This window comes from Mobula hypostoma, chromosome 4 (genome assembly GCF_963921235.1).
Source record: "Mobula hypostoma chromosome 4, sMobHyp1.1, whole genome shotgun sequence".
Taxonomy (NCBI): domain Eukaryota; kingdom Metazoa; phylum Chordata; class Chondrichthyes; order Myliobatiformes; family Myliobatidae; genus Mobula; species Mobula hypostoma.
This window is the reverse complement of record NC_086100.1, coordinates 3,193,128-3,220,666: the sequence shown is the minus strand read 5'-3', so window position 1 is coordinate 3,220,666 and position 27,539 is coordinate 3,193,128. Positions and strand designations below refer to the sequence as shown.

Sequence of the window (27,539 nt, the reverse complement as noted above, 5' to 3'; positions counted from 1 at the left end):
ATCTTTTAAAGAGCAACAGAAGGTAACTAAAAAGGCAATACGCGGAGAAAAAATGAGGTATGAAGGTAAACTAGACAAGAATATAAAGGAGGATAGTAAAAGCTTCTTTAGGTATGTGAAAAGGAAAAAAATAGTTAAGACCAAAATTGGGCCCTTGAAGACAGAAGCGAGTGAATTTATTATGGGGAACAAGGAAATGGCAGACGAGTTGAACAGGTACTTTGTATCTGTCTTCACTAGGGAAGACACAAACAATCTCCCAGATGTAATAGTGGCCAAAAGACCTAGGGTAATGGATGAATTGAAGGAAATTTATATTAGGCAGGAAATGGTGTTGGATAGACTGTTGGGTCTGAAGGCTGATAAGTCCCCGGGACCTGATGGTCTGCATCCCAGGGTACTTAAGGAGGTGGCTTTAGAAATCGTGGACGCATTGGTAATCATTTCCCAATGCTCTATAGATTCAGGATCAGTTCCTGTGGATTGGAGGGTGGCTAATGTTGTCCTTCTCTTCAAGAAGGGAGGAAGAGAGAAAACAGGGAATTATAGACCAGTTAGCCTGACGTCAGTGGTGGGAAAGATGCTGGAGTCAATTATAAAAGATGAAATTACGACACATCTGGATAGCAGTAACAGGATTGGTCCGAGTCAGCATGGATTTACGAAGGGGAAATCGTGCTTGACTAATCTTCTGGAACTTTTTGAGGATGTAACTATGAAAATGGACAGGGAGAGCCAGTGGATGTAGTGTACCTGGACTTTCAGAAAGCCTTTGATAAAGTCCCACATAGGAGATTAGTGGGCAAAATTAGGGCACATGGTATTGGGGAAAGAGTACTGACATGGATTGAAAATTGGCTGGCTGACAGAAAACAAAGAGTAGCAATTAACGGGTCCCTTTCGGAATGGCAGGCGGTGACCAGTGGGGTACCGCAGGTTCAGTGCTGGGACCGCAGCTGTTTACAATATATATTAATGAATTAGATGAGGGAATTAATAGTAATATTAGCAAATTTGCCAATGACACAAAGCTGGGAGGCAGTGTGAAATGTGAGGAGGATGTTATGAGAATGCAGGGTGACTTGGACAGGCTGGGTGAGTGGGCAGATGCAGTTTAATGTGGATAAATGTGAGGTTATCCACTTTGGTGGTAAGAACAGGAAGGCAGATTATTATCTAAATGGAGTCAAGTTAGGAAGAGGGGAAGCATAACAAGATCTGGGTGTTCTTGTACATCAGTCACTGAAAGCAAGCATGCAAGTACAGCAGGCAGTGAAGAAAGCTAATGGCATGCTGGCCTTCATAACAAGGGGAATTGAGTATAAGAGCAAAGAGGTCCTTCTGCAGCTGTACAGGGCCCTGGTGAGACCACACCTGGAGTACTGTGTGCAGTTTTGGTCTCCAAATTTGAGGAAGGACATTGTTGCTATTGAAGGAGTGCAGCCTAGGTTCACAAGGTTATTTCCTGGGATGGCAGGACTGTCATATGTCGAAAGATTGGAGCGACTGGGCTTGTATACTCTGGAATTTAGAAGGCTGAGAGGGGATCTGATTGAAACATATAAGATTATTAAGGGATTGGACACGCTGCAGGCAGGAAGCATGTTCCCGCTGATGGGTGAGTCCAGAACCAGAGGCCACAGTTTAAGAATTAGGGGTAGGCCATTTAGAACGGAGTTGCGGAAAAACTTTTTCACCCAGAGAGTGGTGAATATATGGAATGCTCTGCCCCAGAAGGCTGTGGAGGCCAAGTCCCTGGATGCTTTCAAAAAAGAGATGGATAGAGCTTTTAAAGATAGCGGAATCAAAGGTTATGGGGATAAGGCAGGAACTGGATACTGATTGTGGATGATCACAGTGAATGGCGGTGCTGGCTCGAAGGGCCGAATGGCCTACTCCTGCACCTATTGTCTATTGTCTATTTCTGGTATCTCCAAGCCTGACTGTTTGAAACCACAGTGAGCAAAACAGTTCTGAATTGTCTTCATGCTTATTTCAAAGTCCCAAGTAAATTTATTATCAAAGTACATGTATGTCACCATATACTACCCTGAGGTTTATTTTCTTGCATGCATACATACTAAATACAAGAAACATAATAGAATCAGTGAAAGACCACACCCAACAGGACAGACAGGCAACCAGTGTGCAAAAAAAAACAACAAACTATGCAAATACAGACAGAAAGAAATTTTAAAAAATAAATAAACAAGCAATAAATATCAAGAACATGTGATGACGAGTCCTTGAAATTTCGTCCAGTTCAGCGATAAGCCAGTGAAGTTATTCCCTCTGGTTCAAGAGCCTGATGGTTGAGGGATAATAACTGTTCCTGAACTTGGTGGTGTGGGGCCTGAGGCTCCTGTACCTCCTTTCTGATGGCAGCAGTGAGAAGAGAGCATGTCCTGAGTGATGATGGATGCTGTTTTCCTGTGACAGTGTTCCTTGTAGATCTGTTCAGTAGTGTGTAGGGCTTCTCCCATGATGGACCAAGGTGTATCCACTACTTTTTGTAGGATTTTCCATACAAGGGTATTGGTATTTCCATACCAGCCTGTGATACAGCCAGTCACATATACTCCCCACCACACATCTATAGAAGTTTGTCAAAGATTTAGATGAATGCAAAATCTTTGCAAACCTCTAAGAAAGTAGAGGCACTGCCAAGGTTTCTTTGTGCTTCCTTCGTAATGGCACTTGTGTGCTGGACCTTGGACAACTGCTCTGAAATGATAATTCTGACAAATTTGAAGTTGCTGACCCTCCCCACCTCTGATCCTCTGATGAAAACTGGCTCATGGACCTCAGTTTTCTCCTCCTGAAGTTATTAATCAGCTCCTTGGTCTTGCTGACATTGAGTGAGAGGTTGTTGTTATGACACCACTCAGCCAGGTTTTCATTCTCCCTCTTAACTGCTGATTCGTCACCACCTTCGTCACAGCCATCCTTCTCAACAACTATCAGTGACAAAGTTCACTGCTTTTTGAACACGAACACACACAATGGAAGCTATTTAAAAACTGTTCACTCTAAGCACAATGTTGTGTACAAGGCATGATTGATAAGTTCATGGCCTAAGGTAGGAGTCAATTTTAGAAAACCTAGCACCTTTATTTTTCAACATAGTCTCCTCCTACATTTACACACTTAGTTCAGCGGTCGTGGAGCATACGGATCCCTTCTTTGTAGAAGTCGGCGTCTTGGACCTCCAGAAAGTGGTCCACAGCCAGGGTGATTGATAAGTCCGTGGCCTAAGGTAGAAGGAGATGAGTTATTAACTTCAAACTTCCTGCATAATCACTCAAAGAGTTGAACTACACCTGCATGTAACAAGAGCTGTATAACTCATCTCCTCGTATGAGTCCTTGAATGGTCCCCGGAGTGAAAGGGTTAATGTATGAGGAACATTTGATGTCTCTGGACCCGTTCTCACTGGAAGAATAAGGAAGTATCCCATTGAAACTTATCGAATATTGAAAGGCCTAGATAGAGTGGATGTGGAGAGGAAGTTTCCTATAGATGGCGAGTCTAGGACCAGAGGGCAGAGCCTCAGAACAGAGAGATATCCATTTAGATAGAAGTGAGGAGGAATTTCTTTTAGTGGAGAATCTATGGAATTCATTACCACAAACAGCTGTGCAGGCCGAGTCATTTGGTATATTTAAAGCAGAGGTTGATAGGTTCTTGATTAATGAGGGTGTCAAAGGTTACGGAGAGAAGGCAAGAGAATGGGCTTGAGAAGGATAATAATGCAGCTGTGATGGACCAGTGGAGCAGACTCTGGGCTGAATGACCTAATTCTCTTCCTTTGTGTTACGCTCTTACAGAAGTTCAAGTTACAGAAACTCACCTTCACATAATTTACGAACTAATGTCCAAAATTCTGTGCTGCAGAATAAAATTTGTTGTTGAAATCATTATCAATGCTTCTCTTGTTTAGAATCATAGAAAAGTACAGCATAGAAACAGGCCCTTCTCATTCATACCAAGCCATTTAAACTGCCTACTCCCATCGACCTGTACCCAGATCATAACCATCCACAACCCTACTATCCATGGACTTATCCAGACTTCAATTAAACATTGGAATTGAGTTTGTATCCACCACTTACACAGGAAGTTCGTTTCACACTCTCACCGTCCTCTGAGTGAAGAAGTTCCCCCTAAACTTTTCACTTTTCATCCTTAACCCATGACCTCTGGTTGTAGTTCCACCCAACCTCAGCGGAAAACTTTAAGCTCCACTGAGATTATGTCCATTCTGTTCAGATTCAGTTGTTTGACTTAGAAATAGTCCCTTTGACCCAAAGTATCTTTGCTGCCCATCAATTCTATCTACACTAATCCATGTCCGTCTCCGTCCTGTTCATTCAAGTTCCTGCCAAGATGCCTCTTCAGTATTGTAAATGGGCCTATCATATACAGAGGAGCTTGTAACATTGTATGTTTTTCTGCCTTGCTTAATTAACACAGAAGGTAAATAATAATAAGTATTTTATTGATCCCAAGTAGGAAATTCTTTCGTTACAGCAGCAACATTGAAAAACACACTTAACTATTAACCAAGTACAGAATAATAATAAACAGTGATAATGTGCAATAATAACGTGCAAAATAATAAAGCAGAGACAGTGTACTATGATGTGTGTTCTCCTGTCGCACAGAGGTGAGCTGTTGTATATGCTTATTGCACTTGGTAGCAATGATTTCCTATAATGATCTTTGTGACAGCAGAGTTGAATGAGTTTGTTTGAAAAGGTGCTCAGCTGCATATTCAGTAGGTCATGGAGAGGATGTGCCTGATTGTCCATAATGGATGACAGTTTGTTTAGTGACTTCCTCTCCACCACTAACTCAGAAGAGTCCAGGTTGTAGCCAAGGACAGATCCAGCCTTTTGGATGAATCTATTTAGTCTTTGTGCATCACCAGCACTGATGCTGCTCCCCTAACATAAAGCTGCAAAGAAGACTTCACTCACTACAACAGACTAGTAAAAGATCTCCAACATCCTGCTGCACATATTAAAAGTTCTCAGCTTCCTTAGCAAATAGAGTCTATTTCCTTGTCTTGTAAACAGCCTTGCTGTTGCTTTTCCAGTCAAGTCTATTGTCGAGGTGAACGCCCAAGTATTTGTACTCCACCACCACCGGAACAGCTTCTCCCAGAATGTATACGGGGCTCATCACAGTCCTCTTCCTCCTAAAATCAATCACCATCTCCCAGCCTTTGGCCACATTCAGGAGCAGGTGATTCCTCCCACACCACTCCAGAAACTTGCCAACCAATCCTCTGTTCGCCAACTCCTACCCATCTCTGTTACACCCAACCATTGTGGAGTCATCAGAGAACTTCTCCAAGTGGCAAGACTCAAAGTTCTGCTGAAAGTCTGAGGTGTACAGTGTGAACAGTAAAGGAAACAGGACAGTCCCTTGTGGGGCTCCAGTGCTACTCACCACCATCTCAGACAGAGAACTACCCAGCCGTACAAACTGGGGTCTATCTGTCAGGTAATCAGTAATCCAGGAGATAGGGGATTTGTCTGTGCCCATCCTTTGCAGGTTCTCACTGAGAAGAAATGGCTGGATTGTATTAAAGGCACTATAGAAATCAAAAACTGTGATTCTCAGAATGCCACCAGCATCATCCAGGTGGGAGTGAGCTCTCTGCAACAGGTAGACGATGACATCATCCACTCTCACATGAGGTTGGTCGTCAAACTGTAGAGGGTCCAACGAAAATCTCACCTGTGGTCCAAGTCAAGACCAGCCTCTCCAGCACATCATCACATGAGATGTGAGGGCAATTGGTCTGTAATCATTAAGTCCTGAAGGAGTCGCCTTCTTGGGTACAGGAACCAAACAGGAAGTCTTCCATAACACCGGTATCTTTTCCTGACACAGACGCAGATTGTGTAGGTGCTGCAAAATACCAGACGGCTGGCTCGCACAGGTTTTCAGTACCCTGGGGCTGATAGCATCTGGTCCAGCAGCCTTGCCTTGAAGGGGGAAATCAGGTGGGGGAGGGTGGTCATCCCCATCGAGCCAGGATACACTAGGGTTAGGGGATTGGAGCACAAGCACTCACCAGAGGGGAAGGGTGGGTGGAGTGCAGGAGGGGACAGCAGAAGGTCCCGTACTGAACCATTTGAAAAACAAGTTCAATTCGTTGGTCTTATCCAGGTAGTCCTTGACATTTCTTTCCTTAACTTTGAAGCCAGTGATCTACTTCATGCCCGACCACGTGTCCCTTATGCTATTCTGCTGGAGCTTGTACTCCAGCTTCCTCTTGTAGGTGTCTTTGCACTCCCTTCACGCGCAACACACATAAAATGCTGAAGGAACTCAGCAGGTCAGGTAGCATCTATGGAGAGGATAAACAGTCAATGTTTTGGGCCAAGACCCTTCATTGGAACTGGAAAGGAAGGGGGAAGGCATCGGTATAAGAAGATGGGTGGGGGAGGAGGAGAAGGAGGATAGGGGAATCCAGGTGGGGGGAAGGGTTGAAGTAAGAAGGTAGAAAAGGCAAAGGGCTGGGAAAGAGGGAGAGTAGACCATGGGAGAAAGAGAAGGGGTCAGGGCACAATGGGAAGATGATAGGCAGCTGAAGAGGAGAGAAGAAGTAAGAGGTGAGTCAGAGTGGTGAATTGAAGAATAGGGGAGGGGGTAGGGTGAAATCTCTCCTCACTACCTTTCTATGTCTGATGTATTATAACGTTAACCTGTTGGAAGACTGGCAGTGCTGGGGAAGAAGTCGGGGTTTCTTTCCTTTGGCATCTTCCAGTCAGCCTTATGCTGCGGTTTTCTTTATTGCAGACCTCCTGCCTACCGAGTGGGCTCAGAAAACTTGGACCACAGGTCAAGCTCACAGCGCCCTTCACGTCCAGCCTCACGGCCCCCTGAGTCATCACAGAAAGGTACCGTACAGCCGCGCAGCGCCGATCCTCAGTGGGGGGGGGAGGAAAGTGCTGGTGTTGGGATCAGGGTTCACTTTCAAATGTTCTGTCGTATTGAAGTTCTGCATTTAGGGGTGGGGATGATGCCAACACTGGACATGTTGGATTCTAATGTTTTAATCCGAAGTTCTTTCAGAAGTCAGGAAAGAGACATAAAACTTCAAGGTTTCAATGTACACTTAATATCAGTATGTACACAGTATACAACCTGAAATTCATCCTCTTCACAGACATCCAGAAAACATCCCTGTAGAATGATAGAAACATCAAAGCCCCCTCCCTTCTCACAAGCAGCAGCAGCAAAACCATCGACCTCCCCACCCATGTCAGCAGAATCACTGACACCCCCCACGCCCCGCAATGTGAGCAACAGAAGGACCAAGGAGTCCATTGATCCAAAGTCCATCGAACAGCACAAACGAGCACTTCGGTGTCTCAGACAGTGCTCCCTCTCCCCAGTGAAGGACAGAGAGATAGAGGTTGCTCCTGCAACAGTGGGAGCTGTTCCAGTATTTCAATATTCCACGTTGCTTCTCCAAGCCCCCTGCCCCCATCTCAAGGACCAACAGACTTTCTCTCCATCAAAAGAGAGAGACGGGGATCGCTCGAGTACAGGGGCCCTCTTCCAACTGTATCCAGCGATCAGCAACCACACTGCCGGCTGTCTTGGTTCCGGTCTCGATGTTTTAGTCTCCCACAATGCTCAGTCAGTGAAAGCGGTGAGGGATCAGGTCGTCCATGGAGCCGGTCCCCAACTTCCAACCTCCCTGCCTCGAGGGCAACAATCTTCCAGGCTATTATCGTTTTATTAAGCACGAGTAGAGCAAAGAGAATTGGAAACAGAGAGTTAGTTAAAGTCTAGTAGCTAAGAGCAAAGAGCAGCAGAAGAATAAGGCCTGTAAGATAGCGGTTTAGCCCTTCCTGTACCCCACTGATGAGAATCATTCCATCAAATATGTAGATAAAAGATAGCCAATCAGCCAGGCACGACTTAAATAGTGTGATGCTAGAGAAGGTTCCAGAATCATGCAAAGAACTGTAACCACTAGTTCAAGTTCAATTGTCATTCAACCATTCATGAATACCGCCAAGCGATACAGCATTCGTCTGGGGCCAAGGTGTAAAATATGGTACCAGCAGTCACACATGCACATATCATATAATCACGGTAACGGTAAAACATACAGTCACAACAATATAATATATAGCCCAAGTCTCTGAGTGTCATGGCCTATAGGTTGATGGTGTAAGGAATGATTGCCCCAACACTGAACTGTTCCCACAACCTATGGATTCACTTTCAAGGACTCTTCATCTTATGTTCAAAGGTTCAAAGGTCCAAAGGTCCAATTTAATGTCAGAGAAATATATACAATATGCATCCGGAAATGCTTTTTCTTTGCAACCATCCACGAAAACAGGAGTGGCCCAAAGAATGTTAGTGAAAAGTTAAAGTCTGTCCCGAGCCTTATAGGCTTATCAGGCCAGTGCTTATGCCGGTTTCCGTGGCATGAAGCAACTGAGAGTACGAGACTTCCCCCCCGACAGGACGCCAGTCTATCCTGAGGTTAACCCCCAGCATTTGCCGGTACCCGTTTTCAGCTGGGTGGACTGGAGCAGTGTATGGTTAAGTGCCTTGCTCAAGGACACAACACACTGCCTCGGCGAGGGCTCGAACACACGACCTTCAGTTCGCTAGTCCAACGCCTTAAACACTTGGCCACGCACCACATGGGCCCAAAGAATGAACGACTGTTAAATGTTTAAACCTCAAAGTCCCCCTCCCACCTCCCCTCTCTCCCATGCGTAAGCGGCAGCAAGCAACATTCCCCCCTCCCCCCACCAGCAAAAAAAACATCAGCACCTGCCACCGGGCACTCAAGCGTGAGCAAAGCAATAGCAAAGACACAGACTTCACCTTTCACCCAGTACATGACATACCATAGGCTCTCTCTCTCTCTCCCTAATAAGGGAGAAGGAAGTGTCTCCGTTTTCACAGTGAGCGGGGAGACATAACAAACAACTCACTGGTTTACGATGTTGAAAGTCCGTTACGTCGCTTTTTTCAAGCTCTGTGCCAGAAGATCTCCAAGGTCTTAGGTCTCCAAGCACACTGCCATAGATAATCCAATTCCCCCGATGACACACAGGTCTCCTGCCGTGACACTGACCCTCAGTCCGCCCCTCTCCAGAGCTCCGAGATCCGAGTTGGACTCTTAGGCCGAGCCCTCAGTTTGCCGAATAACAACGGTCAGTTATGAAACCCCAAGAGCGGCTCCCATTCTTGCGAGGAACCGAAGTCAGTGTGTAACTCCAGGTCAGGGTCTTCAAAAGAACCCTGAAAAGGAAAAATAAAGATATTAAGGATGGAAATAGAGCTGTTTCCAAAGATGCAAGCAAAGCAGTCTCTGTTTAGCAGCATCATTACTCCATTCTGCCTCTTCTCCTGGAGATATTTATTGCTTTTTTCTCTTCATATTTACCATGAACACCTGCAAGAAAATGAATCTCAAGGTTGTATATTCTGTACTGCACTGCATTGCTCTATGTTCTGGGTTATATCTGTCTCAAAAATAATTGCCAGTGTCAGAAAGTGGTAGAAAAATGATTGAGTATTTGAGATGAAAAGCACAGATGTGCGTAAGAATAAGCAAAATAAGTGGACTTGAGTCGACATATCCTCTGCCAGTAATGATGTTGGCACTTGCTGATGTTTTCCCTTCACAAGTCCCGGTTTCCATTTTATCCCTGATCTGCCAACTGCACAGGCAGATCCCCCTTGGAGTCCAACCAGTCAGTATGACCTGGTGCAAACTCCCAAGCTGCTGGGCCAGCAAGCCAGCACTAGGACTAAACCTGGCACACACACAATGGTTCCATTGAGAGATCAGCAAAGAGGTAAGCGGAGCTGTGTTATTTTAGTTGGTTTCAGTGTCTTTAATTCTTTACATGTGGTTCTACATGGAGCAGTGCAGCACAGTACAGAACCTTCGGCCCACAATGTTGAGCCGACCTTTTAACCTGCATCAAGATCAATCTAACCCTTCCTTCCCACATAACCCTCCAATTTTCTATCATCTATTTTAAATGTCCCTAACGTATCTACCTTTACCACCACTGCTGGCAGTGCGTGTCACACATTCAGCACTCTCAGGATACAAACTTATCTATGACATCCCTCAGTACTTTCCTCCAATCGTTTATTTACTGAGGTGCAGCACAGAATAGGTTCTTCTGGCCCTTTGAGCCGCACCACCTAGCAACCCCGAATTAAACCTAAACCAGGACAATTTACGATGACCAATTAACCTGATAACCAATGTATCTTTGGACAGTGGGAGGAAACCGGAGAACTCAGAGAAAACCAACATTCCATAGGATGGACTTGTGGACTCCTTAGAGAGAGAGGATGTCGGAATTGAACTCTGAATTCCGACATCCTGAGCTGTAAGGCTGCCGCACTAACCGCTGTGCTACTGTGGCACCCGCCCCCCCCCCCCCATACCCTCTGGTATTGGCTATTTCTGCCCTGCTGAAGGCAATCCAGTCTCAAGTCCCTCTTTGCCCTTCTACTGTACTTCCCTTTGTAATGCTCACCTACACTCCCATTCTCAATTCAGTCCTGCCATGGGCTGCTTTCCTATCCCATGACATTCGGACTCCTTGAAATTAATGTCATTAACCTTGGTGGATTCTGGAGATTTTGATCCAGAAGTCAGGAAAGAGGCACAAAACTTTGTTGTTTCATGCTTGTTTTATTAAGTGCTTTCAGAACAATGGAAACAAAAGCAGAAGCTGGTAGCAGAATGCTTAACGACAAAGAAAATAAGGTGCTAAAATTAAGAAGATAAAGATACTAAGATTAAGATGGTTCTGCTTTGTGTTTGGCTATCTTATACTATGGAGATGAGGAAAATTTCTATTTAAATCTGTAGATAAAAACTAACCAATTAGAAGGGGAGGGAGGGGAGGGGAGGGAGGGAACGTTGACTCAGACCATGAGAGGCCTGCGTCGGGCATTTTCATGCCTTACAAGGCACAGATTGGAAGTCTGTGTGGGGCGCCACTCCTCACACAGACTCTAGAGCAATGTGTGGTTAAGTGCCTTGCTCAAGGACACAATCACGCTGCCACAGCTGAGGCTCGAACTAGCGATCTTGAGATCACTAAACGAACGCCTTAACCACTTGGCTACGTGCCCACACAACCAATTAGAAAGCACTTGTTCAAATACTGCAGTGCTCTTGTTAATCAATGAGAAAGTATTGCGGAACAAAGAAACTTCAAGCTTTCCGGAATTATCCCTTGTAAAGTCACTGGAGGCATTTTAAGCTGTCATATGCATATAAGAACTATCTAAAATACAAGCAGATAATGGTTAAACTGCAAAGAAAATAATTAAACAGTCAAACATAAGAATTAAACTGTTGGATCTATCACCCTTCACTCTTGAACATGGTGACCATAAACCCTCCTTGTCTCACTTTTGAATGATTCCCATGTAATATTGACTTACCCATAAGCAACTGCTCCCACTGCCTTTGTCACCTGTCCTTCTTTCCAATTCACATTAATTTATCACATGTGCATCAAAACATACACTCTGCCAATTGGCTCTGGGTCTGTAATTGCTGGGGTGTAGAAGAATGAGGGGGGATCTCATTGAAACACATTGAATATTGACAGGACTCAATAGAGAGGATGTTTCCTATAGTCTGGAAGTCTAGGACCAGAAGGCACAGCTTTAGAATTGAGGGATGTCCATTTCAAACGGAGATGAGAATGCCTTTAGCCAGAGGGTGGTGAATCTGGGATTTATTACCACAGATGACCGTGAAGGCCAAGCCATTGGGTATATTTAATGCGGAGATTGATGGTTTCTGATTAGTCAGGGCATCAAATGTTATAGAGAGTTGTGCAGAGGCTCCTTACGGACGATGTCTGAATGAACTCCAAACTCTGATGCTCTGTGCTGTAATAGCTAACTGCTGAACCACTATGATGCCCAGGTAAATACAAACCTGTGAATCTGATATCAGTGAGGCTCCTTAAGGTAGTCATAGCCAGTGAGGTGGGGGGCGGGGGTGGTAGTGGATATAAGTGCCCACTATCTCTTAAATACTCCCAGTGGAGTATGTCTCAAATTACATCTTACAACCGTCTAGCTCCTGGCCTTCACATGTGGCTTAGCTCCTAAGCCTGGCAGAGCCATTTGTTTAGACAGAAGGCAGTAAAACAATCGCTTTGGCAGATGGAGCTCATCAGCCATGAAGAAGGAAAACACTGATAGAGTCAGAGAATCATAGAACACTACAGCACAGAAACCTGACCTTAAGCCCATCTAGTCCATGGCGAACTATTAATCTGCTTAGACCCTTCAACCTGCACCCCAACCATAGCTCTCCGTACTCCTCCCATCCACGTGCCTATCCAAACTTATAAATGTTGAACTTGAGCTCGCATGCAGCACTTGCACCAGCAGCTCGTTCCACACTCTCATGACCCTCTGAGTGAAGAAGGTCCCTCTCATGCTCCCTTAAACATTTCACTTTTCACCCTTAACCCATGACCTCTCTTTGTAGTCCCATCCAACCTCGGTGTAAAAAGCCTGCTTGCATTTATCCTACCTATACCCCTCATAATTTTGTATACCTCAATCTCCCCTCAATCTCCCCTCAACCTTCTACATTCTAGGGAATAAAGTCCGAACCTATTCAATTTTTCCAAAAATTAAGTTCTCAAATCCCAGCAACATCCTTGTAAATTTTCTCTGTACTCTTTCGACCCTGTTTACATCTTTCCTGTGGGTAGCTGAACAAAACTGAACACAATACTCCAAATTAGGCCTCACCCTTTTCTTTTACAACATCAGCAAACATCCCATTTCCTGTGTAAGGCCGGGGTGTCAAAAGATTTCTTTACAACCCGATCTACCTGTGACAATACTTACGAGGAATTATGGATCTCGGTTCCCAGATCCCTTTGTCCTGCCACACTCTTCAGTGCCTTACTGCTCACCGTGTAAGACCTACCCTGGTTGGCCCCACTGAAATGCAATGCCCCATACTTGTCTGCATTAAATTCCATCTGCCATTTTGCAGCCAAGTTTTCCAGCTGATCCAGATCCCACTGCAAGCTTTGATAGTCTTCCTACTGTCTACGACACCCCCAGTCTTGGTGTCATCTGTGAAACTGTCGATCCAGTTTACCACATTATCACTGAGATTGTTGATATAGATGACAAACAACAATGTACTCCGTACTGATCCCCGTGGCACACCACTAGTCACAGGCCTCCAGTTAGAGAGGCAACCAACCTTGGCTTCTCCCGCAAAGCCAATGATTAATCCAATTTACTACCTCAGGTTGTGGGACCCTGTCAAGGGCCTTGCTAAAGTCTATGTAAACAACATCCACTCCTTCCTCGAAAAACTCTGTAAGAATGGCTACACACGAACTAAAGCACACAAAACCATGTTGACTATCCCTAATCAGTCCCTATCTATTGAAATACTTAGGTATACATTCCCTTAGAATGCCTTCCAATAACTTTCCCACTACAGATGTCAGGCTCACTGACCTATAATTTCAAGGCTTATTCTTAGAGCCTTCCTTAAACAACGGCACAACATTAGCTATCCTCCAATCCTCTGGTACCTCATCCATGGCTGAGGGTGTTTTAAATATCTCTGCTAGGGCCCCTGTAATTTCTGCGCTTGCCTCCCACAGGGTCCGAGGGTACACCTTATCAGGTCCTCATTGAATCTCATTGAAAACTTCCGAATGTTGAAAGGCCTAGACAGAGTAAATGTGGAAAGGATGTTTCCCATGGCGGGGGAGTCTAGGACAGCCTCAGGATTATGGGGCGTCCATTTAAAACAGAGATGTGGGGAAATTTCTTTAGCCAGAGGGTGGTGAATTTGTTGCCACCTGTAGCTGTAGAGGCCAGGTTGTTGGGTGTACTTAGGGCAGAGATTGATAGGTTCTTGATCGGTAACTGCATCAAAGATTACGGGAAGAAGGCCGGAAAATGAGGTTGAGGAAGAGATAGAAAAAAGGATCAGCCATGATTAAATGGCGGAGCAGACTTGATGGGCCAAATGGCCTAATTCTGCTCTTATGTCTTACAGTCTTATGGCCTTATAGTCCTGGGGATTTATCCACCTTGATTTGCCTCAAGACAGCAAACATCTCCTCTTCTGTAATCTGTATGGGATCCATGAAGTTGATGCCACTTTGCCTCACCTCTGTAGACTCTGTGTACGTCTCCTGAGTACATACAGATGCAAAGTATTTATTTAAGATCTTGCCCATCTGTTTTGGCTTCACACATGGATTACCATTCTGATCTTCCAGAAGACAAATTTTGTCTCTTGCAATCCTTTTGTTCTTAACATATCCCTTAGGATGCTCCCTTCATCTTGTCTGCTAGAGCAACCTCATGCCTTCTTTTAGCCTTCCTGAACTCCTTTTTAAGTGTTCTCTTTCACTTCTTATACTCCTCAAGTACCTCATTTGTTGCTACCTGCTGTGTGTCTCCTTATTTTTCTTAACCAAAGCCTCAATATCTCCCAAGCCAAGGTTTCCTAAACCTGTAATCCTTGCCTTTTACTCTGATAGGTACATATAAACTCTGTACTCTCAAAATTTCTGTCCAGGTCCCACCTTCCCTGCAATTCATATTCAAAAACTAAGCCCTCCTGCTGCACCATTTCCTTAGCTATATGTTAAGAGAGGTTGCTGAAGAGAGGACAAATGCAATTTTGTCATGGTCATGGTCATGATCTTTCAAGAATCACTTGATGCTGGCATGGTCCTGGAGGACTGGAAGATTACATCTGTCACTGCACTCTTTAAGAAGGGGGGAAGGCAAACGAGAGGAAATTTTAAGCCAATTAGCCTAACCTCAGTGGTTGGGAAAATGTTGGAGCCTATTTTTAAGGATGAGGTTTCAGGGTACTTGGAGACTAGTGATAAAGTAAGTCAAAGTCAGCATCGTTTCTGTAAAGGGAAATCTTATCTGACAAATCTATTAGAGTTCTTTGGGAAAGTTACAAGCCGGGTGGACAAAGGAGAGGCAGTGGATATTATTTACTTGAATTTTCAGAAGGCATTTGATAAAGTGCCACACATGAGGCTGCTTAACAGGATAAAATCCTGTGATGTTACAGGAAAGATACTGGCATGGATAGAGGAATAAAGGGAGCTTTTTCTGGTTGGCTGCCCGTGACTGGTGGTGTTCCTCAGGGATCGGTATTGGGATCACTACTTTTCACGTTATTTGTCAATGATTTGGATAATGGAATTGATAGCTTTGTGACAAAGTTTGTGGATGATACGAAGATAGGTGGAGGGGTGGGTAGTGTTGAGGAAGCAATGCGATTGCAGCAGGACTTGGACAAATTGGAAGAATGGGCAAAAAGTGTCAGATGGAATACAGTGTTGGGAAATGTATGATAATGTATTTTGGTAAAAGGAACAATAGTGCAGACTATTATCTAAATGGTGTGAAGGTTCAAACATTAGAGGTGCAGGGGGACTTAGGAGTCCTTGTGCAAGTGACCCAGAAGGTTAATTTACAGGATGAGTCTGGTTAGTGCAGTGTGGCATGGAGTAGAATATAAAAGAGAGGAGATTATGCTGAGACTTTATAAGACACTAGTCAGGCTGCACTTGGAGTATTGTCAACAGTTTTTGGCCCCATATCTCAGAAAGGATGTGTTGTCAGTGGAGAGAGTCAGAGGAGGTTCACAAGGATGATTCCAGAAATGAAGAGGTTAGCATATGAGGAGCGTTTAGCAGCTTTGGGCCTGTACTCACTGGAATACAAAGATGGGTGGAGGAGCGGGTAGTGTTGAGGAAACAGAGAACCTGCAGAGAGACTTGGGTAGTTTAGGGGAATGGGCAAAAAAGTGGCATATGAAAAGCAATATTGGAAAGTGTATGGTCGTGCACTTTGGTGAAAGAAATAAATGGGCAGATTATTATTTAGATGGGGAGAGAATCCAAAATGCAGAGATGCAAAGGGACTTGGGAGTCCTTGTCACGATACCCGAAAGGTTGACCTCCAGGTTGAGTTGGTGGTAAAGAAGGCGAATGCAATGTTGGCATTCATTTCTAGAAGTATAGAATATAAGAGCAGGGATGTGATGTTGAAGCTCTATAAGGCAATCATGAGACCACACTAAAAGCAGGAATACAAGACTAGAACTTAACCAGACTTCCCATTTATCCTTTAGACTGGATACTGGATTTGCACAGCTCCTGATCAGGGCTAACACTGGGATGCCACAGTAGCATAGCAGTTAGTGTGTGCTTTTACAGCTCAGAGCATCGGAGTTCAACTCCAGTGTCCCCTGTAAGCAACTTTGTATGTTCCTTCTTGTGAGCATGTGGGTTTCCTCCAGGAGCTCCGATTTCCTCCCACAGTCCAAAGACGTATGATTTTTTGGTTAATTGGTCATTGTAAATTGTCCTGTGATTAGGCTAGGGTTAAATCAGTGGGTTACTGTGTAGCACGGCTCAAAGGGATGAAAGGCCCTGTATCCGTAAATAAAAAACACTCTCCCTTGAACTGACCTCCGGGATTTCAGGACAGTGTCTATCAGTTACCACTTTGTGCTGAGCAGTTATTAATTGGAGTTTGTGTTCAGCTTCCTATTACAGGCAATGACTGAAGTGAAACCATCAAGTTTTCTAAACGAAGAGGATTAAGGTTGTGAGAGTTTCGCCTGTGGATTGGGCCAGCATTCCTGGGCTAAACGCAGCCTGTACTTCCTTTGACTCATCAACGCAGGGACATGCAGCACACCGGAATGTAGTGAGGCAGTGCACAGCAATTTGTCTTACAACTTTAGTCTTCATCATTGATGTGTTTGCACAAACAGCAGGAGAGAGACCTTCTGAAATGTTTTTTTAAATTAACAATGTTAAGTTGTACTAACCTTTTATATTTTTTTTGTTAACCAATTAACCAGGGCTTCAGTTGGTCTTTGCAGCACTCTGCTCACCTTGCAATGGCTTGCATCTACAGCAGAACCCTCTCTCCCTTGACTGCCCCTCATCCATCTTAGCTTCACCATCAAATTGTTGCATTAAAATGATGCAGTAAATTCAAGGCTGGTGGAATGATTGATTTTAATAGCCGAGAAAGTGAGTTCAAAAGTCAAGAGGTTACGTTGCAACTTTATAAAACTCTGGTTAGTCCAGTCTGGAGTTTTGAAACCAGTTCTGGTTGCGCCACTACTGGAAGGATGCTGAGGCTTTGGAGAAGGTGAAGAAGAGGTTCACCAGTATGCTACCTGGTTTAGAAGGCATGTGCTATCATGAGAGGCTGGACAGGCTTGAGTTGTTTTCTCCAGAGGCTGTGGACAGCTCTAATAGAGATTTATAAGATTATGAGATGCATAGATGGAGTAGTCAGACAGTATCTTTTTCCCAGGGTTGAAACATACCAGAGGACATGATTCAAGGTGAGAGGGGGTAATTTCAAAAGAGATGCGAAGGGTGACTTTTTTATACAGACAGGTGGGCCTGGAATCTGCTGGCTGGGTGGTGATAGAGGCAGATACACGAAGGACATTTAAGACATGTTTAAATTGACATGGATATGACAAAGATGGAGGTATGGACATTGTGTAGGTTGGAGGGATTAGTTCTTGAGGATTTTTGATTTACATTTTAGCTGATTACTGTTCTAAATTCTATATATTACTTGATACCTGAAGGCCCGGCACACACTCCTGATGTGTTGTGACCATTCTGTTAGAGTAGAAATGTTCCTGCAGAAGAAACTGATGTCTCAGAAATGTACATACTGTTATTGTCAGATTACTTTTGGTAATTTTGCATATTTTATTTTATTTTGTTTATTTAGTGATACAGGGCAGAGTGGCCCTTCCAGCCCTTTGAGCTACGCCACCTCAGAAACCTCCGATTAACCTTAATCTAATCACAGGACAGTTTACAATGACCAGTTAACCAATTTGATACGTCCTTGGACTGTGGGGGGAACATGGAAGACCCGGTGAAAACCCACGTATTGCACAGGCAAAATGCAGAGAGTCCTTACAGAACGGCGCCGACATTGAACTCCGAACTCCAGAATACTGTGATAGCATCACACTAACCGCTAGGCTACCGTGGTGCCCAATCTGTTTAATGTGCACACATTCCCATCAACAATATGTTTCAGTGTGCACATTTAAATCAGAAATTGTCAGTGAATACCTTTAAAAAAACATTAAACCATAAATTTTTCTGAATTAGGCCATTCAGCCCATTGAGTCATGGCTGACTTCTGATCCCTCTTAGCCCCATTCCCCTGCCTTCTCCCAGTAGCGTTTGCCCAGACTAATCAAGAACCTATCAACCTCTGCTTTAAATATACCCAGTGACTTGGCCTCCACAGCCATTTGTGGCAATGAATCCCACAGGTTCACCACTAAAGAAATTCCTTACCATTTCGGTTCAAAATGGATGCCCCTGTCTTGAGGCTGTGCCATTTAGTCCTAGTCTCCCCCACTATAGGAACTATCCTCTCCATAAACACTCCTTCTTGGCCTTTCAATAATATTGTCATATTATCTATCTCTAATTACACCCTGATCATTAATCCTGTCCCTCAGTATAATGGTAGGCTCTTCTTCTTCCACCCTGGGAAAATGTCTCTACTATCCACATCATCTATGTCTCTTATCATCTTGTATACTAAATTTGCATTATCAGTTTGCCCTAACTGTGGCCACAAAATTTTATAATCACTATATAAAAATAATTATTGATAAAAGAATTGTGAATTACTGGCTTAAACATGAAAGATAGATTGATGTGAATCCCTTTGGCCCACAATGTTGTACCAAACCAATTAAACTAGTAATCAATTGGCCAAATAAACTATTCCTTTCTGCCTACACAATGTCCATATCCTTCCATCTTCCTCACATTCATGAGCCTATCTAACCGTCTCTTAAAAGTCTCTAATGTATCTGCCTCTACCACCAGCCCAGGCACGCACCTTTCTCTGTTAAAAAAAAAACTTGCCTGTCACATCTCTTTTGAAATTACTCCTTCTTACCTTAAACGCATGTCCTCTGGTATTATACATTTCAACCTTAGGAAAACGATACTATCTTTGCCTCTCAAAATATCATAAGACCATAAGATATAGGAGCCAAAGTAGGCCATTCAGCCCATCGAGTCTGCTCCGCCATTCAATCATGGGCTGATCCAGTTCTTCCAGACATCCCCACTCCCCTGCCTTCTCCACATACCCTTTGATGCCCTGGCTAATTAAGAACCTATCTGTCTTTGCCTTAAATACAGCCAATGACTTGGCCTCCACAGCCACTCGTGGCATCAAATTCCACAGATTTGCCACCCTCTGACTGAAGTAATTTCTCCGCATCTCTGTTCTAAACGGACGACCTTCAATCCTGAAGTTGGGCCCTCTTGTCCTAGACTCCCCTACCATGGGAAATAACTTTGTCATATCTAATCTGTTAAGGCCTTTTAACATTTGGAATGTTTCTTTGAGATCTCCCCCCCCACCTCCATTCTCCTGAACTCCAAGAGCTACCAGGCGTTCCTCATACGGTAACCCTTTCAATCCTGGAACCATTCTTGTGAATCTTTCCTGAACCTTCTCCAATGTCATTAAATCCTTTCTAAAATAGGGAGCCCAAAGCTGCACACAATAATCCAAGTGTGGTCTCATGAGTGCCTTATAGAGCCTCAACATCCACATCCCTGCTCTTATATTCTATACCTCTAGAAATGATTGCCAACATTGCATTCGCCTTCTTCACCACCGACTCAACCTGGAGGTTAATCTTTAGGGTTTCTTGCACAAGGACTCCCAAGTTCCTTTGCATCTCTGCATTTTGAATTCTTTCCCCATCTAAATAATAGTCTGCCTGTTTATTTTTCCCACCAAAGTGCACGACCATACACTTTCCAGCGTCGTATTTAATTTGCCACTTCTTTGCCCATTCCCCTAAAATATCTAAGTCTCTCTGCCGGCTCTCTGTTTCCTCAACACTACCCGCTCCTCCACTTTTCTTTGTATTGTCGGCAAATTTAGCCACAAATCCATAATACTGTAGTCTGAATCATTGACGTACATCATAAAAAGTAGCAGTCCCAACCCCGACCCCTGTGAAACTCCACTGGTAACCGGCAGCCAGCCAGAATAGGATCCCTTTATCCCACTCTCTGCTTTCTGCTGATCATCCAGCGCTCCACCCATGCTAGTAATTCCCCTGTAATTCCATGGGCTTTTATCTTGCTAAGCAGCCTTGTTAAAGGCCTTCTGAAAATCCATGTACAGCATGTCTACTGCATCTCCTTTGTCTACCCTGCTTGTAATTTCCTCGAAAAATTGCAGTAGGTTAGTCAGGCAGAATTTTCCTTTCAGGAAACCATGCTGGCTTTGGCCTATCTTGTCATGTGCCTCCAGGTACTCTGTAATCTTATCCCTAACAATCGATTCCAACAACTTCCCAACCACTGATATCAGGCTAACAGGTCTATAGTTTCCTTTCTGCTGCCTCCCGTCCTTCTTAAATAGCGGAGTAACATTTGCAATTTTCCAGTCATCCTGTACAATGCCAGAATCTATTGATTCTTGAAAGATCATTGTTAATGCCTTTGGTCAGGTCACTGGTCTGAGTGCTACTGGTACCATGTAACCCAGTACTACCTGTCGTATGGTCGGGTGGTTGGTGACTAAACTGGCTCCCCCACCAGGCTTGCCTGGTGAGGAGGGTGGCTAGACACCCTGCAGGACGAAAAACAAGACCTGTCAAAGGGTGGATGAACTCTCTCGTAAGGTAAACGGTCATCTAGCAAACACGTGCCGTGAAGCGCAGAAAGGGCTCCCTTGCATCGAAGCTTGGTCTGGCCATTCACTGCGACAGAACTTCCCCCAGCCGTCTTGGACCCCACCATGCCGCTGGATCTGGGAGGGGATGTCGAGAGGGTGGGTCTGGACCTGTGCAACCCCCTACTCACCTAAAACCCACTCACGCACACGCTGTTCCTTTCTGAGGAGTGGGGTACTGACTGACTGAGAGGAACCATCATCATCCTATTGGGATGGATAGCCAGAGAATGCCTCCGCAATCTCTCCAGCTACTTCCTTCAGAACCCGAGGGTGCATTCCATCAGGTCCAGGAGACTAATCTACCCTCAGACCATTAAGCTTCCTGAGCACCTTCTCAATCGTAATTTTTACTGCACATACTTCACTTCCCTGACACTCTTGAATGTCCGGTATATTACAGATGTCTTCCACTGTGAAAAATAATGCAAAATACTTATTCAGTTCTTCTGCCATTTCTGTGTCTCTCATTACAATATCTCCAGCGTGATTTTCTATTGGTCCTATATCTACCCTCAACTCTCTTTTACCCTTTATATACTTAAAAAAGCTTTTAATATCTTCTTTGATATTAAGAGGATAGAAGATTGTCTTTATTTATCTATCACATGTACATCGAAACAGTGAAATGTATCGTTTGCCTCAACGAAAAACACAAAACAAGGATGTGCTGGGGCAGCTCACAAGCACTGCCATGTTTCTGAGGCTAACACAGCTCACCCACAACTCACTAACACACTAACACAGCTCACCCACAACTCACTAACACAGCTCACCCACAACTCACTAACACAGCTCACCTACAACTCACTAACACACTAACACAGCTCACCCACAACTCACTAACACACTAACACAGCTCACCCACAACTCACTAACACAGCTCACCCACAACTCACTAACACACTAACACAGCTCACCCACAACTCATGACCTTCTTAGCTTCCTTCTGTAAGTTTTTAAAAGCTTCCCAATCCTCTATCTTCCCAGTAGCTTTGGCTTCCTTGTATGCCCTCTCTTTTGCTTTTACTTTGACTCTGACTTCACTTGTCAGCCACGGTAGCATCCGTCTTCCATTCGAAAATTTCTTCTTATTTGGAATATATCTATCTTACACTTCCCTAATTTTTTGCAGAAATTCCAGCCATTGCTGTTCTGCTGCCCTTCCTGCTGGTGTCCCTTTCAAGTCAACTTTGGCCAATTCCCCTCTCATGCCATTGTAATTTCCTTTATTCCACTGAAATACTGACACATTGGAATTTAGTTTCTCCTTCTCAAATTTCAGTGAACTCGATTATATTGTGATCACTGTTTCCTAAGGGTCCTTAAGCTCTATTATCACCTCCAGATCATTGCACGACACCCAATCCAGCACAGCCGTTCCCCTAGTGGGCTCAACAACAAGCTGTTCTAAAAAGCCATCTGGTAGACATTCTACAAATTCTCTCTCTTGAGGTCCAATACTGGGCTGGTTTTCCCAATCCACTTTCATTTTAAAACCCCCAATGATTATCATGACATTGCCCTTCTGACACGCCTTTTCTATCTCCTGCTGTAATTTGTATTCCACATCCCGGCTGCAGTTTGGAGGCCTGTATACAACTGCCATTAGGGTCCTTTTACCCTTGCCATTACAAACCTCTATCAGATCTCCCCTCAGCATCCGCCTGTCCGGAGAAAACAACCCAAGTTTGTCCAGCCTCTAGTTAAAGCACATGCCCTCTAAGCCAGGCAGCATCCTGATAAACCTCTTCTGCACCCTCTCCAAAGCCTCGACATCTTCCTATAATGGGGTGACCAGACTATATGCAATACTCCATGTGTGGCCTAACTAGAGGTTTATATAGCTATAAGTTGTGAATTAGTGGCCTACTTGTCCTGTAGACTCACCCTGGTAGAGCCTATCTAGCTGAAATCTTAAGAAAGGATGCATGAACATTCTTTTTCGTGGATTTGCAATGTCACTTGTTCACATTCTGCTGTGTTACTGCTTGACTGGGTGGAAGAATGTTTTATTTATTCAGATCCACAAGGCTGTGTTCAGCAAATTCTCAGGTATAGGTGGCTCATGGCCATCTTAAGCGAATTCAGTTGCTAAAGGTGTACGGGATCAGTCCGCCTTGTTTGGACAGAGTGAAGTATCAGTGAGAGGCAAACTGCTGGGCTCTGTTTACCGAGTATAATGTGACTTCACAATGTACACTCTTCACAAACTGGTAATATTTTTGATAAAAGCATCGACCATGGAACCAGCCCTTTGGCCCAGAATGTTGTCCTGAACCAATTAAATTAGCAATCAAATGGCCAACCAAACTAATCTCTTCTGCCTACACAATGTCCTCCTCACATTCATGTGTCTATCTGTCTTATCGAAACGTCTCTTTAAAAAATCTCTAATGTATCTGCCTCTACCACCACCACAGGCAGCACATTCCAGGCACCCACCACTCTCTGTGGAAGGAGAAAAGTTACCTAGTCCTCACATCTCTTGGGAAATTACCCCCTCTCACCTTAAATGCAAGCCCTCTGGTATTAGGCATTTCATTTCTGGGAAATAGATATTGTCTCTCTACTCCATCTATGCCTCTCATAAATGATAAACCTCTATCAGATCTCCCCACAGCCTCTGCTGAGCTTGTTTCATCCTAACCAGTATCTCGCTGTTCCCAAATGTCCAAAGATCCCAAACTCTCCAAACCATTGTCCATCAAACGAACTTTGCTTGGTTGTGTAGTAAATGGTTATAATGTAACTTGCAGCTTTTATGGAAAGAGCTGTTCCATCAGCAACTGCACCCCACCCCACCCCCCCCCACCTACCCCCGCATCCCCTCTGGTTGGTGAAGCAGCCGCCCTCCTGCAAATACTGCATGTTGCATGTGTGTGTTGTCAAGTAAGTGTAAGCCACTGGTACATGTTGTGTGTGTTTCAAGCTGCCTTGTGCAAGTTGAGCAGTTGGGGGTGAGCAGAGGCCTTACACGGCCAAGTTGTGAGGTCCGGCTGAAGCAGGTGACCCATTTCTTTAAGCAACACACACAAACGTTAGAGGAACACAGCAGCTCAGACAGCATCTATGGAAATGATTAAACAGTCAACATTTTGGGCCGAGGCCCTTCATCACAACTGGAAAGCAGGGGGGAAGATGGCAGAATAAGAAGGTGGAGGGAAGAGAAGAGAAGAAGGACAAGCTGAAAGGTGTAGGTGAAGTCAGGTGGGTGGGGGAGCAGGTGAAGTAAAAAGCTAGGTTAGGTGGAAAACGTAAAGGGATGGAGAAGAAGGGATCTGATAGGAGAGGAGAGTGGACCATGGGAGAAAGGGGAGGAGGAGGGGCATTAGGGAGAGTGATAGGCAGGGGAGGGGAGGAGGTACAAGGGGAGCCAGAGTGGAGAACTGAACAAGGGGGAAGCAGGAGGGTAAAAAATTGCTGAAAGTTGGTGAAATCGATGTTCATGCCATCACTACCCAGGTGAAATATGAGGTGTTGCTCTTTCCACCTGAAAGTGCCCTCATTGTGGCAGAAGCGAAGGCCATAGACCATTTATTCAAGAGTAATTTGTGACTGTTTTAATTGAATTACTCAGAGAAAGGTGGAGTGCAGGGCGTAGAAGGAACCTCCATCAATCTGTATTTCAAATGTCTCAGATTTCCTAGAACATTGTTCAGTGCTGTACTGTATACTCCTGACTCTCCATACACCGAGCTTTCCCTGTGAACGAGAAGCAGCCTGTCCTCCTGCCACATCTGTAACTGGCTGAGCTGGGACTGTGCCAGCAGGGAGTCTCGCGAAAGCATGGCAGCTGAAAGATTGGCTTTCAATTCCCACTGCTGTTTGTAAGGAATTTGTACATTCTCCCTGTGATCGACTGTGTTTCCTCTTCCAGTTGCTCCAGTTTCCTCCCTCATTCTAAAGACCTACAGGTTAGGGTTAGTAAGTTGTGGGCAGGCTATGTTAGCGCTGGAAGCAAGGCGATAGTTGTGGGCTGCCCTGCACTAACTTCACTGATTTGAATTGATGCAAAAATGACACATTTCACTGTATGTTTTGATGTACATGTGACAAATAAAGTGAATCTTCCTTCAGAGGGAATGCAGGCCATGGGATCGATGCTGTGTAACACAAGATCCCCTGTCCCTTCACTGACACTGGTTCAGCAACAGTTTGCTTTACCTTTGAAACAGACAACTTTAGATCTCAGTTCAACAGATTCAGCACTCTGGTTAAAGAAATTTCTCCTTATCTCTGTTCTAAATGGATGTCTTTCTATTCTGTGGCTGTGCCTTCTGCTCCTAGACTCCCATTATAGGAAACATCCTCTCCACATCCACTCTATCTGGGCCTTTCAATATTCAATAGGTTTCAATGAGATCCCCATTCATTCTTCTAAGCTCCAGTGAGTACTGTCCTACTGCTGTGAGCAAGTTCCCTTCTCTACACCTTTGCCCTCCAGAGGTCCTCACAACCTCTTCAAACTTCCTCTCTCACCAAGATTTAATCATCACATGAGCCTCGTCCTCCTGCACTCTCACTCCCCAAACTGCATAATTCCTCACTCCATCTCCTCAGGCACCTTTATATTAATTGGCTTTGGTTCATCCTTATTCTGATTCGAAATCCAGAAAGATAATTTGGGATTTGCACCCTTGTAATTTTCTAGAGCTCTAACAATACCTAGTTTCTTGAACCTTTCATAAGCTTTTCTTTTCTTTTTAGCTAGATTTTTTATATATCCTTTGTACACCATGGTTCTTTAACCCTACCATCCTTTCCCTCCCTCAATGGAACATACCTATGCGGAACTCCATGCAAGTGTTCCCTGAATATTTGCCACATTTCGGCCGTGCATTTCCCTGAGAACATCTGCTTTCAATTTATGCTTCCACGTTCCTGCCTAAAAGCATCATATTTCCCCCTACACCAATTAAATGTTTTTCCAGGTTGTCTGCTCTTATTCCTCTCCAGCGCTAAGGTGAAGGAGATAGAATTATGATCACTACCTCCAAAATGCTCTCCCACCAAGAGATCTGACATCTGACCAGGTTCATTTCCCAATACCAGATCACGTACAGCCTCTCCTCAAGTTGGCTTATCTACATATTGTGTCAGGAAACCTTCCTGAACACACCTAATGAACTCCATCCCATCTAAACCCATTGCTCTAAGGAGATGCCAGTCAATATTAAGCACATTAAAATCTCCCATCACAACAATATTATTATTTCTCCGTTCCAGAATCTGCCTCCCTATCTGTTTCTCGATATCCCTGTTACTATTGGGGGGGTCTATAAAAAGGACTCAGTAGAGTTATTGCCCCTTTCCTGTTTCTACTGATTCAAGTAGACCATACCTCCATGACTTCCTCCTTTTCTGCAGCCGTGACGCTATCCCTAATTAGCAATGCCACACCCACACCTCTTTTGTCTCCCTCTCTGCTCTTTTTGAAACATCTAAAGCCTGGCACTCTCAGCAGCCATTCCTGCCCCTGAGACATCCAAGTCTCTGTAATGGCCACAATGTCATAGTTTCACGTATTGATCCACGATCTAAATTCATCTGCCTTGTTTATGATACTCCTTCATTGAAATAAACACATCTCAAACCATAAGGCTGAGTGCATCTTTGCTCTAAAATCTGCTTATCCTCCTCCTTCTCTTTCTCGCATGGTCCACCCTCCTCTCCTATCAGATTCCTTCTTCTCCAGCTCTTTACCTTTCACACCCACCTGTCTTTACTTGTCACCTTCTAGTTAGCCTCCTTCCCCTCCCTCCACCTTCTTATTCTTTCACCTTCCTTTCCAGTCCTGAAGAAGGGCCTCAGTCCAAAATGTCGACTGTTTCTTCATTTCCATAGATGCTGCCTGAACTACTGAGTGTCTGTTGCTCTGGATTTCCAGCATCTGCAGAATCTCTTGTGTATATGAAAGGAGATTTATATTCAGAAGCTGAGTTCCTCCAGCAGTCTGGTTGTATTGGGCTGTTGTGTTCTGCTCTCTCACTCAGAGTTAGTCTCCTCTGCTCCTTCCAGCTGATTTTATATAAATATATATATATATATATATATGTGTGTGTGTGTGTGTGTGTGTGTGTGTGTGTGTATCTATCTACAGAAATATATTCCGGAAATGGCCAAATATTATTGACTGAGTGGACAGCAGTGTTTATATACCAAATTATTACTTTGTGCTTTTCTGAGCACACACCTTACAAGGTCTGATCCAACTGTATTACTACATAACCAATCGCTAACATACTGTTTCTGTTAATGCTATTCAGATTATTTTTGTACATCTTTATAATTATGTTTAAGTGTGTCAACAGCTCTTGTATTTTACTGATAATAAACTCATGAACTGCTGTTTGAAGATGAATTAGTCGTGGGGCCCTTCGTTGTTCATTGTGGTAGCCTGGCCCAGTTAGCATACATACAACATTCAAGATTGTTTAACGTCATTTCCAGAAAACACGTGTAAAGGAGAACAAAATGATTGTTACTCAGGATCGGATGCAACACAAAACAAGCAATAAGATAAAGAACACAATAATAATAAAAACACAATAAATATAAATACAGAAGATAGCTATGGAGGGGTGGGTTAGTGGATGGAGGTGTTGATCAGCCTTACTGCTTGGGGAAGGTAACTGTTTTTGAATCTGGTGGTCCTGGTGTGGATGCTACGTAGCAGCCTCCCTGATGGGAGTGGGACAAACAGT

The 27,539-nt window shown here is 44.2% G+C and overlaps 1 protein-coding gene across 3 annotated transcripts in view; it reads left to right on the top strand.

The window, feature by feature from the left end:
* The window catches only part of ccdc50a (coiled-coil domain containing 50a), a 152,143-nt gene extending 125,215 nt beyond the window's left edge, over positions 1–26,928 (top strand). For all 3 annotated transcript variants that reach the window (XM_063045251.1, XM_063045249.1, XM_063045250.1), the window contains 2 exons: positions 6,814–6,914; positions 16,607–26,928. In XM_063045251.1, coding sequence (XP_062901321.1) covers positions 6,814–6,914; positions 16,607–16,626 — 121 coding nt within the window. In that variant the 3' untranslated portion in view covers positions 16,627–26,928. The remainder of the gene's footprint in view (positions 1–6,813; positions 6,915–16,606) is intronic.
* Positions 26,929–27,539: the final 611 nt, after the last annotated feature.